Source organism: Genypterus blacodes, unplaced genomic scaffold (genome assembly GCF_046128005.1).
Source record: "Genypterus blacodes isolate CSIRO-AG114 ecotype Tasmania unplaced genomic scaffold, CSIRO-AGI_Gbla_v1 ptg000021l_1, whole genome shotgun sequence".
NCBI classification, from domain to species: domain Eukaryota; kingdom Metazoa; phylum Chordata; class Actinopteri; order Ophidiiformes; family Ophidiidae; genus Genypterus; species Genypterus blacodes.
Window position 1 is genome coordinate 11,343,995 of NW_027466834.1, and position 15,623 is coordinate 11,359,617.

Sequence of the window (15,623 nt, forward strand, 5' to 3'; positions counted from 1 at the left end):
AAACAAATCCACTGAGCGGATGTTTACGTGACTGTAGGTCCCCTGGCATCAAGGCTACTGCTCCTCAATCAGGGAAATCTACATTTAATTAACACAGAATTAAAGAGTATTGTTATTTTGATTAAACGCACTGGTCTTGATTCCCCTCTCTACTCTAACGCTCCTGAATCTGGCTCAGGGTTTAATTTCATTTGGCTTGCCGGGAGTGAATAAGGATCCATCTGGAATATCTGCTCCGATGCACGTTTTCACTTCTTGGAGCGTTCGTACTGTAAACAGCAACAACACACTCCCATTATGTATTCGCTGCAATCTCTGCATGATGCTGAACTCTATGTGCCCTTTTCCTGCTTGGGTAATAGGATTTTTAAGGGTCCTTTAAATGGACACTCGCAGCAGTTCCGTCAGCTCAACTTGTTCGCCATATTGTCTCGCTCACCAGAACAGAAGCGATGAATGGAACCAGTCCAAAACCATAATAACTCTGCGGTGCCTCGGGGGGAAAGTTATAATACAAGGCTTGGAAGGAATTAATGCAGAGTCCCCAGACTAGCCAATCCGATGAAATAAATATATTTGAATAGCAGGACACGGAAGATATTAGGGTGTCAGGCTGTCGGCAGCTTGCTAAGAGGGGGAGAGGGGGGGCTGGGGATGTTATTTGTAGAAGCTATGATGCTGTGTGTTTCGTGGCTCTCTGTTAAAGCTCCATCAGTCAGGATGAGTCGACAAGAAATGCGGCCCAGTCACACGGGGTCAGACGAGGCCCGGAGGCGGCATCGCTCAACTCAGCTGTCACCCGTGTGATTATAAGCCCACTAACCTGCGGTACACACCGAGGACGAAGCGGCAATTAATCACCTCATTGGAATAATCACATAATTGATTATTAACAAAACCTAAGGTGAAGGTGAGGGGAGAGGGAGGAGATGAGGGGAGTAAGAGTTTGAAAGAGAGAGGCAGGGAGAGATGAATGAGGGGGGATATGAGTAGTGGGGAAAGGGTTTCGTTCTGGCAGGTTGCTTTGACGAATGGCTCCGCATTGGATCCTACCTCCTTGAGTATTTATTTACCAAATCATGTCTGGGGATGAGGGATGGTCAAGGCGGACGGCGGCGGGCGACTGTGACTCGGCGAGGTGAAACAGACCACGAGCTGCGCCGGGGAAACGCAATTAAAGTGTCACGCCTCAGATGAGACGCTCGCTCCTCAACCTGAATGCAATCGCCACAGATGCTTACATTCTTCCTGACATTTAGAAACATCACGTAGGAAATTTTTGGTGGGTGTATTCAAATGTAGACCCCGCTGACATTTGATTCCCTGTGAGGAAGATGAGGAAGATGCCGAGGCCACTGAAGAATTCATCCATTGTCCAGCGCCGGCTATTGACACGTTTCCTTAGGCTGATATGTGAGCGGAGCTGTCGCAGGGCCTTTCTGGACCTTCTTGCTTACATGGTTCAGCCTGGAAGCCTTGATCTCTTCCCCTCCTTTCCTTGTTGCAGTGTGCAATCAGCCTTAAGTCCTTTTGTGTTCTCCCCTCTGAGCTAAGCCTGTTATCCTGTGCAACTCCGTCACGTCACACAAGAACACAGCTACATCCTTTTTTCACCTCTTAAACCTTCCCGCTCTTTCAATCTCTCTCGGTTACACACACACACAGGTCTGCAACATGTTTCCAATCTAACAAAGGCTTCTATCGCTGACATGATACACACACTCATGACACTCTGCCTCTGTCACCTCCTAACAATCCCTCCTACCACCCCAACACCTGCAACAGGCTCACACACACACACACACACACACACACACACACACACACACACACACAGTTTGCATTAGCCATCTACGAAAACACCCTTTGCCAGTGGCGAGTGTCCGTTATTGGCGCATTGCAAAACTCCTCTATGTCCTAACCCTAAACCACTGCCCCGAGTCCCCCGGGGTCTACTCCTCACATTCATAACACTCAGCTTTATGCCAGGTGGCTGTCTCCCCAAGTCATTTCCCCCATAAATCAGTCTGTCATTGGGTTGATCAATAACAAGTCAATTAGCAGATGCAGAGAGGATGAGGGTCTCAGGGGGTCAGCGCTTGTTTGTCAGGGAAGACATCTGCAGCTCTGTCCCTGTCAGCCGTGCCTCTAGAAGTGACGCTTACCTTAGAAGCGTGCGGCTTCCTGGCCTCCATACATCTAAATATCATATATCATAAATAGGCTCCGAACATCTTGCCGCCATTCATCATTTGCTTGTTCCCGCATATGTGATGTATCAAGCATCGTACAGCTGAAACACCTAGCGTGTGTGATAAATGTGAACACATCCGAACTAGGAAACACATAAAGAAGACTATTTTCCGCCACCAGCTTCTGCTACTCAGTGTTCCTCGCGGAGAAATGTTCTTTTGACAAAAATCTATTGTTGGAATTGCCGCCTGAGGTTATACTTGACCATATGCACCAAATTAGTCTGCCAGTATTTATCCTGCTCCCTGTTAAGCTGACAAGAGTAGGAGATCCCCAACTGTTCTTTGGGTCCCACTGACTGTGCGTCTAATGACTTGGCTGGCAAATCTAACGCAACAGCAACAGGCTCCTGTGGTGAATACACCAGATTAATCCCCTGGATAATTACAAACTAGAATGATCTTGGGCAAATACTCCCCATACCTACTGAGACATTACATGAAATGATGCTGTCTAATTAAAACTCATTCTTAATGGTGTCAGAGAGATGGAGACGATTTGGAAGAAAGGATTTACTACTACTACTACTACTGTATGGAAAACATGCTAACAAACAAACAGACAAGCTAACAAACAGCTGATGAGAGCAGCAAAGAGTGGACGGAATAACAATACAGCAGAAACATCCAATAGCTATGAAGTAAACAGCAGTAAACTATCCTCCTTGTACCTCAATATGTTGCTTTCTGTTGATTTCAAAACTCATTTATGTAAATAATTATCGGATAGAGAATCAGAAGGCAGCAGCTAATGCATATTGCCAATTGGTATTCAACCTAATGTTACTCATTTGTGTCGCTGCTTTTGTTATGGCTTTTTCGAATCCGCCGGAATTGCTGATGAATCAGCCGCAAACTCTATAACATTCTATAATATGGCAGGGGAAATGCCTGAAAAATCATAATTGCATTTGCCGAACACATAGAAACTGCATCAGCAAAGGAAGAAAGGAAGGAAAATGTGTTTTGTGTTTGTTTTTTTTTCATTATTCTTATCCTTATTCTTTTTATGACATGAAATTGTCTGTCTTTAAAAGTGTGTCATGTCTATGAAGTAATAGAAAATAGTAGTGGTAAAAAGCATCAGAAAGCTTTTTCTCCACTGTCTGTTTAGCAGGAAAGTGCATTTTTCAGTTACACACTAACCTTTTCATGGCTTTACTACTGTTGTTCTTTGTCAGACCACCTGGCTGAGGGGAGTCTGTAGAGAAATACTGAGAAATGGAACATACAGATACTCCAATGTGTACAACTGTCTTCTTGGTTTGACCTTTTTTTTTTTTTTTGCAAACATCAGCTGCGTCTATCAGGTGGCAAGACTTGACAGTTGGGATCCCTTGAATGGAGGGGTATAAATACAAGTCACGAGGAGAAAGTCTGGAGCAATCCTACTATTGGAGCCACAGCTCCTACAAACAGATGCTCCAAGCTTAGACAGACTCAAAAATATATGGTGTACGTAGAGTGTTTGCCCAGGCTTCAGGGCTTCCCTTGTGCTTCCATGCAGAGAGAAGACCCCCAGGGGAGCTGATGCCAGCTGAGACTGAAAAACAAGGTAAGAGCCCAGCTGATACACACACACACACACACACACACACACCCACACACACACAGGCTCAGCTGTTTGTCTCAAAGGAGAGTTCAGAATATGAAATACACAAGCAGTCGGGAAATGAAGGCGACTGCCAGATTCAAGCCTCCCAGGGAGAAAACATTGTAGGATCGCTGAAAGATGGATGGAGGAGAGATGCAGCGTGTGTGTGTGGTCTGTAGGTGCATCATGGTAAGGTTCAACTGTGGATGTAACCGTTTCTAAGATTGTTTGACTGCATTATTGTCTGAACTGGGAATGGAGCCGAGATAGTATGAAGGGGGAATGAATTAAGGCCTGTCAAGCTGCGGTTCAGTGTAACAGTATCATTGATCGTAGCTGTGTCATATCATAAGAGCAGTTGGCTGTTGGAATGTGATTTATATATTGAATAATGTTGCGTTTGGTGCACTTCGTGATCTTTATTCAACATGATGGTTTATTATTATTTTCTTTTCCCTTATGTTTGGTCAATATCTATGTAATATTGGATGAATTTCCAGCGTCTCCAAATGTCGGAGGCTCCTGGGGCTAAAATGTTTTTCTCCAGCCAAGAAAATGACTAATATAAGTGATTGACAGCTTTGCAGGGATAAGGGTCCCATTTAGCAAACTCACTGTGTCAAAGGAAAAAAAGTCACAATGGCTCCCTGAGCGATGGGATTGGAGATGAGAGAAATGAAGATTTTGGCGCCGCATCGATCCCCCAATGCTTGTCTCATGCATTTTACAGAAGATCCAAATGCCACTTATGGTATTATACACCACTTTGGGTCAGGGCTCACTACTTTCTGTTCAGTGGGACTTTAGAGTTTTGGGGTGTGTATAAATTCAAGGGGAATCAAGCAAAGCTGTTATGTTGTGTCATGGTTTATATAGTGAAAAGGTACGAGAGATATCTGGGGATCTGACCTTTAAAACCTCTTATCTGAAAACAAAAATGTGCCTCTGACAAACAGCGAACTTGTATGCATGAGAATAAAGGGAGATAAGGCAGAATAAAAAGTAAAATCAACAATTAACATTTGATATTAATTGACATTAAATATTAATTGAGATAAATAAACCAGAAATAAAACCAAGTAGTTTCAAAAAAAAAATCTTATCTCTTCTCCAGGGCCTAAGATCTAAGTCCCACCATGGCGGAGGACAGCCTGGAGACAGATGACCCCAGGTCCACCATGCCGGCTGAGCTGCACCATCCACACTCTAATTTCGCACAGTGGAAGTTTAAACTGTTCAGGGTGAGATCCATGGAGAAGGCGCCGCTACCCAGTGAGAGACAGCCTGAGAACGGAGCCCTGTCAGGGTTTTTGCCTGTCAGAGCTTCAGACTCAAACTTAGAGAGTGGTGTGGGATTCCCGGGGAGTTCTGGGAGTGTTATGAAATTATGCCTTGGAGGGAAAAGCAAGGAACATGTGGAAGGCCCGGGCAGAAGAGTTGATATAAAACTGCAGGAGATGGACACCCACATGAACCATCTTAGGTGAGTCAGTCAATTTGCTGCAACTATAACTATACTTTACTGATAGTTGAAGGTTAAGAATATATAGAATACTTTTTCTGTATGCGTCTATAAGATGACCTGTCTACCGAGTATAGTGCTGAAAAGTCCCAGTACCAGAATTAAAAAATGATGAAAACTGACATTTAATCTTTCTTTGTGAAGGTGTCTGTGCCGGCTCTGTGGAATGACCTTAAAAAAAGCCAAAGGACCCATTCATGAGGTTAATGGGGATATGGAAGAGTCCAGCAGGGGCGCTCTGCGTAGAATGGGCTGCAAAGTCAATAACTGGTCAGAGGTCATCCTGAAGGTCTTCAAAGTTGATGTGACGCAGGACACAGAAAGCATCCAACCTCTGTCTTTCTGCCATCGCTGCTGGATGACGACCATGAGAGGAGGGGGAGTCTGCAGCTTCACCAGGACCAGAGTCCCTGAATGGAAACCTCATTCTTTAACCTGCCTCATTTGCACCCCCAGGAAAGTTTCATTCCAGCGAACTGGGAGGAAGAGAAGAAAACCTCTTCCTCGAGCCAACAGATTGGCAAAAAGGATCAACTGTGACAACACTGCCACTGGTGAGAGGAGAACTCCCAGACCTTTCGGGGACCATCGCCATGGTCAAGTGCCCAGAATAAGGAGGATACCCAGCATCCTGAGAGAGCAATGGATGAAGAAGCTCATGCACAGCCAGAAAGATTACCTTAGTGCCAAGCTGATCGCAGAGAAGCTTCCTGCTGACTTCCTCTTTTCCATCACCTGCCTGGTGTGTGACCACCTGCTCTCTGACCCGGTCCAGTCTCCCTGTGAGCACCTCTACTGCCGCAGCTGTATTACCAAATACATCCATGTTGTGGGACCTCACTGCCCAGGGTGTGAATTGAACTTTGACCCTTCAGATCTGAGAACACCTTCCAAAACATTCCTCGCAGTCCTATATTCTCTGCCTCTGTCGTGCCCCAGAGGTGGCTGTGGGGAGCAGGTGAGGCTAGACTCATTTAGAGCTCACTTTCTCAGCCATGACCTGGAAGGGCAGGATACCAAAGAGAGAACAGTGGAGCAACACCTTGACAACCACCTGCTAATCAATAAAGGAGGAAGACCCCGGCAGCACTTGTTATCGCTAAGCCGGCGCGCCCAGAAACATCGGCTGAAGGATCTGAAGAACCAGGTGAAGCAGTTTGCAGATAAAGAGGAAGGTGGTGACATGAAGTCTGTGTGTCTGACGCTGCTGTTGCTCGCGCTGAGATCGGGAAACGAGCACCGGCAGGCCGACGAGCTGGAGGCCCTGATGCAAGGTACGAGCCCCTTATAAGAGGTTTATCCAAAGCAACGCAAGAAGGGCAGGCACACACAAATGAAGATGATGATAGTGTTTACTCATTAATATTTCCGCCTACCTCACAGGGATGGAGTCATCTCATAAATAATAATGAGTTGAAAAGTTCAGGGACGAGAAAGTTTTCTGTGATTCAGACTGAAAAGCTTTTCATTACTGTCCATCCCTCTCTCTATTGAACCACCCTCTCTCTTGTTACCCACCCAGTCGCACCCTGACTGCCCCCACCCCCCCACCCCCTCCTCTGTGTCTGTCAGTCTCTCACAGTCCCTTTAATGTACAATAACAACTCATGTGAAGGGGCTGTTAGAATCAAAACAACATCAGCAGCTCTTGTATCTGCAAATTACACAGACAACACCATCCTCCTCTCTGGGGAATAGAAGCCAGCTGGTGTCTGTTTTCATCTGGAGCCAATACATCACTTTAGCCAGCTTCACTGATTCCCCCCCCCCCGTCTCAGTATAACATTTTCAAATTAGTATACTGGATTTTGTAATCATTCGCTAGTAGGCTTTTGACAATAAAGCATTTATAGTTAGTTGTTAAATTCATGTTTCATTCTCTGATAGTATAAACGGCTACAAACGCAGGGCATCAAAGAGGGGAAATGTTATATTGTGGTTGGTTCAAAGCACAAGAAATTACTTTCCATGTGCTCCATTGTTTTTTTCTCTCCTTCCTTTATTATCTTTTTCTGATTATTCTGCCTCTCTGCGTCTATTTCTCACCTTTTTGCTTATCACAACTTTTCCATTTTCTCTCTCTGCAGGCCGAGGCTTTGGGTTGCATGCCGCTGTGTGTTTGGCCATACGGGTCAACACTTTCCTGAGCTGCAGCCAGTACCACAAGATGTATCGAACTGTCAAAGCCACCAGCGGACGCCAGACCTTCCAGCCCCTGCACACCCTCCGAGCTGCGGAGAAGGAGCTTCTCCCGGGTTTTCACTCATTTGAATGGCAGCCGGCTCTCAAGAACGTGTCTACATCCTGCAATGTTGGCATTATTAATGGGCTCTCTGGATGGAATTCCACAGTGGATGACGCCCCGGCAGACACAGTCACTCGACGTTTTCGCTATGATGTGGCGCTGGTGTCAGCATTAAAGGATCTGGAGGAGGACATCATGGACGGACTGAGGGAGTCTGGCGTGGAAGACAGCGCTTGCACCTCCGGCTTCACAGTTATGATCAAGGAATCTTGTGACGGCATGGGCGATGTCAGCGAGAAACACGGTGGAGGCCCAGCGGTTCCGGAGAAGGCTGTGCGTTTCTCTTTCACGGTTATGTCTGTCTCTGTCCTGCCTGACAGCGAGGTGGAGGCGGTTACCATTTTTACTGAGCCCAAGCCAAACTCTGAATTGTCCTGTAAGCCCCTTTGCCTCACATTTGTGGATGAGTCAGACCACGAGACGCTCACAGCTGTCCTGAGCCCCATAGCTGCAGAGCGTAAAGCTATGAAAGAGAGTAGACTCATCCTATCCATAGGTGGCCTGCTTCGATCCTTTCGCTTCCACTTCAGAGGCACAGGATATGATGAGAAGATGGTGCGTGAGATGGAGGGCTTGGAGGCCTCAGGCTCAACCTACGTCTGCACTCTCTGTGACTCCACTCGTGCAGAAGCCTCTCACAACATGGTGCTGCACTCCGTTACACGCAATCACGAGGAGAACTTAGACCGCTATGAAATATGGAGAACCAATCCCTTTTCGGAGACTGTAGAGGAGCTGAGGGACCGAGTCAAAGGGGTCTCTGCCAAACCCTTTCTGGAGACCCAGCCCACACTGGATGCTTTACACTGTGATATCGGTAATGCCACTGAGTTCTACAAAATCTTTCAGGACGAGATTGGGGAGGTGTACCAAAAGGTCAACCCCACACGGGAGGAACGGCGCAGCTGGAGGGCAGCGCTAGATAAACAGCTGAGGAAGAAGATGAAGCTTAAGCCGGTAATGAGGATGAATGGGAACTACGCCCGGAAGTTAATGACCCAGGAGGCCGCGGAGGTAGTGTGCGATCTGGTGCCGTCAGAAGAGAGGAGGGAGGCCTTGAGGGAACTCATGAGGCTCTACATTCAGATGAAACCTGTATGGCGCGCCACCTGCCCGGCCAAGGAATGCCCCGACCAGCTGTGCTGTTACAGCTTCAACTCCCAGCGCTTTGCAGACCTCCTCGCCTCCACTTTCAAATACCGCTACAACGGGAAAATCACCAATTACTTGCACAAGACCCTGGCCCACGTCCCTGAGATCATCGAGAGAGATGGATCAATAGGAGCCTGGGCCAGCGAGGGAAACGAATCAGCCAACAAACTGTTTCGGCGGTTCCGTAGGATGAATGCGCGTCAGTCAAAGGCCTTTGAGCTGGAGGACGTGTTGAAACACCACTGGCTCTACACGTCCAAGTACCTGCAGAAGTTTATGGAGGCTCACAAGGACACTGCCAGAGCTCTGCAAGCTACTTTTGACCCAGTAGAGATGAAGGACAGTGAGGATTTGTCACAGGATATAAGTGATTTTTAAAGGTAACATGAACTGACGATGATTTGATGATTGAAGACTTAAAATAATCATTGATGGTGGGATTTTTACAATATCCTTTAACTTTTTGAAACTTTTGTTCTTGGTAATTGCTCATACCTGTAATGGAGCAGCATGCGGCGCTAAAGGTTCCTTTTCTCTTCCTGTAAGCCGGAAGGTTTTTATTTTTTTCAAATCCTCACCATCTGTGAAATATGGTGCAGTTTATTGTATTGCAAGGATATGACACATTTATGAATTTATATGGAGAGGATATTTATGGAAACAGATGAAAGCGCTGTAAGTCATGGGAGGGAAATTGTGTTAAAGAGACCACATTTGTGGCCACTGTATTAATATATCATTTGAGCTGAAGCAAAATGCAATCACAGGGACCCAAATGTTCTTTGTTTCATGAGTGCCCTCTGAAAAGATTACTTTAGTGCTTTATCGTGAAATCCCTCAGGGGCAGAAGAGATGCCAGGTCACTTTGAACCAATTTTTATCTCTTTTAGTTTTTGCACAGTGGAGGATAGATGATACTTATTCTAGTTCTCACCTAAAATGAAGCATATAGTGACCTTTTGTTGATACCATAAAAAACACAGTATGGTCCATTATGACGCCTAATACCTCGTGGACTGCCCCCGAGCAGGGATCTGAATATAACCTGGCTCTTTCTCTCTGCTGATGTGTCTCCATTGTCAGCGCTGACAGAGCAGAGGGATGTGTGTGACAGCAAGAAAGACTTGATGTAAACAGATTTGTTGGCAACTTTATTTGTTTGATTGATTGAACATATTGTCTTTTTCTGCCTTCACCGTTTTGAGTTTTGACAAGCAATTTTGTTTTCTCGCTTGATTGAAAGATTGATTTTTGTTTTACTGTCAGTTCAACTGTATGAGTTGTGAAATATTTACATGTCACTTGATCGTTTTTCACAGTCCCACAATAGCATCTGATTTTAGACTACATCCTATTGCTGCATGTCTCGTTTGTTTTCTTAACATAATGAATAGCATTTCCAAAATAATGGATGATGGATGATTCATGAAATTTCACTTGCTCATTTTGCTCATGGTTTTTTTCCATATTTGTTGTCAAGGCGACACAAATGAGGAAGGAGGTTTCAACAGTAACATTTTGCACACTGGTGTTTCATTGAAACTACCATTACTTTTACACACATTGTTTTAATGCTGTTAACAGTAAAGAACTTTTGACTTTACCTGATTTTGTTGCTTTTATTTAACAATAAGACAATGAGATGAGGTAGTTTATTTTTTGTCATCAGTTCTTTTTGTTTCCTTGTACTGTATACAACAAAAATAAACATTAAATGAATTATGATGATCTTCTGAGTTGTTCTTATTAAAACAAAACATATTTGAATTTATCTGGAAAATTATTATTAATTATTCAATGAAAACTATACTTATATAATATAAGAAGGTACAAGTGCTTTTTTTTTTTTAAATTTTCTACTGTAATACAAAATAACAATAAACTGATGCAAAGCCTGGAAACACTAAATGCAGACTTAATAATTGATAATATTTGTCATATTTTAAAAATTAAAATCAGCCGAGACACAAATTTATATTCAAGTTGCTTTTTATTGTTTACAGCTTACATCTCAATAAACTGAGCACAGATCTGCATACAAAGTTGTTTATTCTTTGCAAAATCATAAAGAAAAGACAGAACATCTTACACAGTGAGCAGATAAGAGAACACATCAGTCAAACAACCTCCTGAAAAAGCTTTTTTTGGCAGGGGACATGTTTATTGAGGGAGGCATCTTCCTCTGCTTGACCTTCATGGGGGTGCGCTTCAGAGGCAGGACCTGTCGAGGTGGGGTCCTCTCCTGATAGGGCAGACCTCCGTGCTCCAGACAGAAGTACTTTCTCTTGCCTTGGGAGAGCTTCACCAGCATGGACTCGGACAGCTCCATGCACTGGGCGTGGACCCAGTGGCCTCCCTCTCCTCTGGAGCAGAAGATCATGGCTGGCCGGTGGAGCTCGGTGGAGTAGTAAGGCTCCCATGTGTTGGGGTCCACCTGGCAGCCCAGGAAGCATTTGATCCAGTAGCTTGTTTGTGTTTCATCATCTTCATCCTCCTCATTGTAAATGTCTCCTTCATCACTGCTGTCCTCCAGTTCATGGGGTTCACGGCCAAAGTAGAGCTCCTCAGAATCCTCAAGAGGAGTCGAATTGTCAAAATCTGTCGACTCTTGGCTGCAGGCCTGAGTAACTTCCTCCTCTGTGCCTTTACTCTCTTTTTGGAAGTTCACTTGATAGAAGTAATGCACATCTGTTTGGGATGGCCTCCCTTCAGTTGGAACGGCAATTAGGGCACTTACTTCCCCCATGCTGCTACCGAACCAAGTGCGGCTTTGACGAATATCACTTGTCCACTCAGGTGGCACTGACGGCTCAATGTGGATCCCTTTCTCATCCAGAACCACTGTGTTGCAGTCCATTCTCTTCTTGGACTCTGAGTGATAGCCGCCTAAAACAATGTATTTGTGTGTGGGACCTGTGCGGGTGATAATGGCGCTTGAGATGGACATACCGGTCTCCAGGGCCTCACAGGAGAGCTTGGGGCTGCCCTGCAGAAGCTCAACACGCAGGCAGAAGAGGCGAGGGGGCCGGGAGTCTGTGGAGAGCGAGTGACCACCTAAGAAGTATACACACTCTTCCCTGGCAAGAGCAACGTGAAACGACTGTCCATCACTGAGCTCAGGTAAAGTGTGAGCAGACGAACATCCAAACTCCAGGTCAAACAGGAACACCTGAGGGGGGCAATCTACAACCCTGTTCCAGTTCTCTGATGTCCTCTCTCCTGCAGGCATGTACGACCGACCCCCAAACAACACACATGCTGTCTTCCCACGGCTCCGAACCATATTGAGTGTGTGACCGTATCGAGCACCGGGCAAATCACCTACAAGCTCCTTTTCTTTACAGCGCAGGGTCAGTTTGCGATTGCAACCGCGGCTATCCATGGTCAGCAGGTACAGGCAGGAGGAGATCTCATTGTTTGGGGTGCGACCGCCATGGATGAGATAACTCTCTGGATAGCCGTCGTAAGGGTCAAGGCGGCAAACAGCAGGGCAGCGTAATGGAGGAAGGTAACAGGAGTCATTAGAGAATGAGATGGGCCTCAGTTTAAGCTGTTCACACTTCAGCCGCAGTGCAAATACTCCTGTTGGGCATGAGCGCTTTGGCCAGCCTTTCTGACCAAACAGGAGAACCTCCCCGTCGAGCTGCAGCAGGGAGCAGCCAGGCTGCAGCAGGCCTCCACAGTTCACTGGAGTTAATGGCTGCAGCGTCATTTCCAAGCAGGTGCCTGTGTCAAAACAGTAAACACAAGGCTGTCAGTCAGCTGCTGCTTGTTTTGATTCAAAAACTGTACTTCCTGTTTGTTCAAATGTGATCAATTACGATCATTCACACCGGTTCACCATAATTATTCTTTTTGCTTATTGCTTTATTATGATTATTACTTCCATGACAGTTTAACTTTAACCATGTTTATTCCTTTGATCGTTTTCTAAATCAAATCTTAAATTTTCTAGCTGTATAGGTTCTATACAGTTAAGTACAGTTTTAAGGAGTTATGGAATGATCGTAGTATAGTGATCTTGTTTATCACTGTGAAGTGGAGTCATGGGAACATGCTCATGTGGTTTGATCCGCAGAATGAAGATAAGCAATTCATAGAGATGAAGGGAAAACTTGTCATGAAACTCAGGGATTGCCTGTGTGATCTAGTGTTCATGGTGAACATCACCAGGGCTGAGCGTCAAGCTGCAGACCCCCAACCAGCTTCTCAGCTCTCTGCTTTCAAAATGTGGAATCATTTGAAGCTAAATTAAAGCAGTGGAAAGTGCCACTGGAAAGGAGGAACGCTGTGCATGTCCTCACTCTGCAAGGACAAAAGCCTGTAACCACATCTGAATATGTTAATTGACGCATTTAGTGAAAGATTCAAGGAGGTGAAAAGTAAACAACGGGAGTTAAACATCTTAGCTACGCCGTTAAATGTTGAACCAACTGATGCGCCTGATAAACTACAACACAAAATAATTCAGCAGCAAAGCGATGATGAGTCTAACTCCCACTGCTTGAGTTTTTTAGACCTTACATAAGCGCTGATGAGTTCCCACTCTGAGGAGACGTGCACTGAATTATGCATCTGTGTTTCGCAACGACTTACCGCTGCGAGCATTTCTTTTTTAAAACTGACCCCTGGCACTCGCCTCGACCGCGCTCCAGACTGACCGACACCGACGTGAAAAAGCAGTCGGGGCGAAGCAACATCATAAATACCAGCCGACATCAAACGCCTCACCAAAGAGAAGCAGCTCCAGCCATCGCATTGGGGAGAGATAAATGTTTGACTAAAAAAACTCAAGTATGATGTTATAAATATCTAAATGATAGGAAAAAGGTTCCTATTTCCATTTTCCTACCTCAGAATCAGATACATGAGCCATTTTAATGCAGTATTAAATAACAACAAATTAACTTCCTGTTAATGTATTCATGTTACGCTACATTAAAGTTAATTAATAACACATTGATCCATGATGATATCAAAGTTGACCTGTATAACAACATGGAGATCGACTATAATATTCCCTTTAATGGTAATACAACACAGATACATTTCACCATCAGCTCGACGGTTACAACGCCTGTTTGGATACGATTAGACTCACATAATATGTATTTGAATAGCTGGAATACACAACATTTCCATCAATTTTAAATGAGACTTTTGAAGGTGCTTACCTTGTGGCCAATGGCGGGGTGCAGTGCTTGAGCTCACTTTAGAGGGGATCTCACAGGCGGAGAGATGAACCCAAAAGGAGGTTTGTGTGGCTTAACTTCGACTTAAGGCAGGCTGTGACAGAGTTTATGAAGCGCTGTTGACTTGCAGATCTTGAGGTTTAACAGCCTGTGACTGCTGCTCACTGGCAGGTGTGCTGCATGAATGCGTTTACAAAGCAAGCAAAACGGGCTATGGGCTGAGTTTTATTCAGGGTGGACTCCCAACCTGTGTAATACCTGGAGAAAATCTGCAAATAGACGGAATATTTTGGCATTGAATGAAAGCTGTTGTTGTACTTTTCTAAATCTCCTGCCCGAGTGTGTATTATGTGTTCTTATCCCAAAACCAAAAACAGATTGGCAGCAGTTTTGGTCACATTATCCCACCTGATTTCACTAATTGTGTCTGCAGAGAGAGACGGACGGTGACAGTGTATTTTTATGAAACGTCGTGTAGGCGTCCAAGACTCTCAGCCAAAACACAAACAGACAAAACAAAAAAGATAGGACTTGGAGAATATCCCAGTACAACTGCCTTATTAAAACTTACATCATTGAATTAACTCTGGCAGATGTAAGCCTTCATTAAATTACATTACATTCCCTCAAACATATGATGAATGATCTTCTACATTGTTTCCTCTTTCTTTACAAATCATTTTCCTAATAACTGAAATTCTCGTTTAATTACCTACACTTAGACGACTGAAATGGATTTTCCACTTTATTTACCAAGATCAGGGCGGTGAATTCACATCATTTTTCCAAAGCTGATTATGCAACTTAATTAAACAAATTTTTGTTAATCACAAGGTAGCAAAGAGTTTAGCAGACGCACCCGAGCCTCCATTTGTATCCTTGGCATGTAGGAAAATAAGGATGGGGGTCGAGCAGAAGATATATACCCTCACACTCCACTACTCAAACGTGTTGCCAAAAGTATGCACGTGTTGTATCGGGTGTGATTACTGCTCCACATAGGTATGGCTTTGCTGCTTAGCAGGTGTTAGCTGTAATTAATAGCTTTGTTTTTACACGGCACATTTCTCCCCTCTCCTCAGCTCTTCTCCCGCACTAAACCTTTCTACTTTTATCTCTCACGTTTCTGCTTATTACCTCAGCTAATGAGGTTATGTTTTAACCTGCTTCAATTAATTGTTTGCTTTATTTGGCTGTTAGCAGAGCCCAATTAAATTTGGGATTCATGAATTTTTAAACTGTTCTCGTTCGACATTGTGAGACTTTTTTGGATACTTCTCTGGATGGTTTCTCATACAATTCTATTCTCAGCCTGTTGTGGTAGTTTCCTGTTTGGCCTTGGTGTAGCTATCGGAGCTTTGGTGTTGAAAATGATTTGAAGCGTATCCTTTAAACACTGATAGATATCGCTCAGATAGCTTTCTAAAAAAGCTCCTTGGATGTTTTAACAAATGTGCCCACGGAGAGTCTCATTATCGCTACAGATCCGGTGCCTCATAGGGCATATTACTGTAATACCACCTGAACCATAAGCTTAAGAGTCAACACTATCCATCCCAGCAGACACTTTGACAGGCTGAGTCAGTGCTGAGTGAGACGCTGTACG

General features: G+C 44.7%; 2 protein-coding genes across 2 annotated transcripts; one reads left to right on the plus strand and one right to left on the minus strand.

Annotated features, from left to right (window-relative positions):
* The first annotated feature begins 4,982 nt into the window (after positions 1–4,982).
* Positions 4,983–9,203, plus strand: rag1 (recombination activating 1). The gene is made up of 3 exons (XM_076142408.1): positions 4,983–5,329; positions 5,513–6,642; positions 7,456–9,203. The coding sequence occupies exons 1-3, from the start codon at positions 4,983–4,985 to the stop codon at positions 9,201–9,203; spliced, it is 3,225 nt and encodes a 1,074-aa protein (XP_075998523.1).
* Positions 9,204–10,938: 1,735 nt separating this feature from the next.
* Positions 10,939–14,057, minus strand: rag2 (recombination activating gene 2). The gene is made up of 2 exons (XM_076142389.1): positions 14,000–14,057; positions 10,939–12,551 (listed from the first exon to the last, which is right to left on the minus strand). The coding sequence occupies exon 2, from the start codon at positions 12,535–12,537 to the stop codon at positions 10,939–10,941; it is 1,599 nt and encodes a 532-aa protein (XP_075998504.1). The 5' UTR covers positions 12,538–12,551; positions 14,000–14,057.
* Positions 14,058–15,623: the final 1,566 nt, after the last annotated feature.

Coding starts and splice junctions, on each gene's coding strand:
- rag1 (XM_076142408.1), top strand. CDS start 4,983: ATGGCGGAGGACAGCCTGGAGACAGATGACCCCAGGTCCACCATGCCG. Junction 5,330..5,512: donor ACCCACATGAACCATCTTAG/GTGAGTCAGTCA, acceptor TTCTTTGTGAAG/GTGTCTGTGCCGGCTCTGTG. Junction 6,643..7,455: donor GCTGGAGGCCCTGATGCAAG/GTACGAGCCCCT, acceptor CTCTCTCTGCAG/GCCGAGGCTTTGGGTTGCAT.
- rag2 (XM_076142389.1), bottom strand. CDS start 12,537: ATGACGCTGCAGCCATTAACTCCAGTGAACTGTGGAGGCCTGCTGCAG.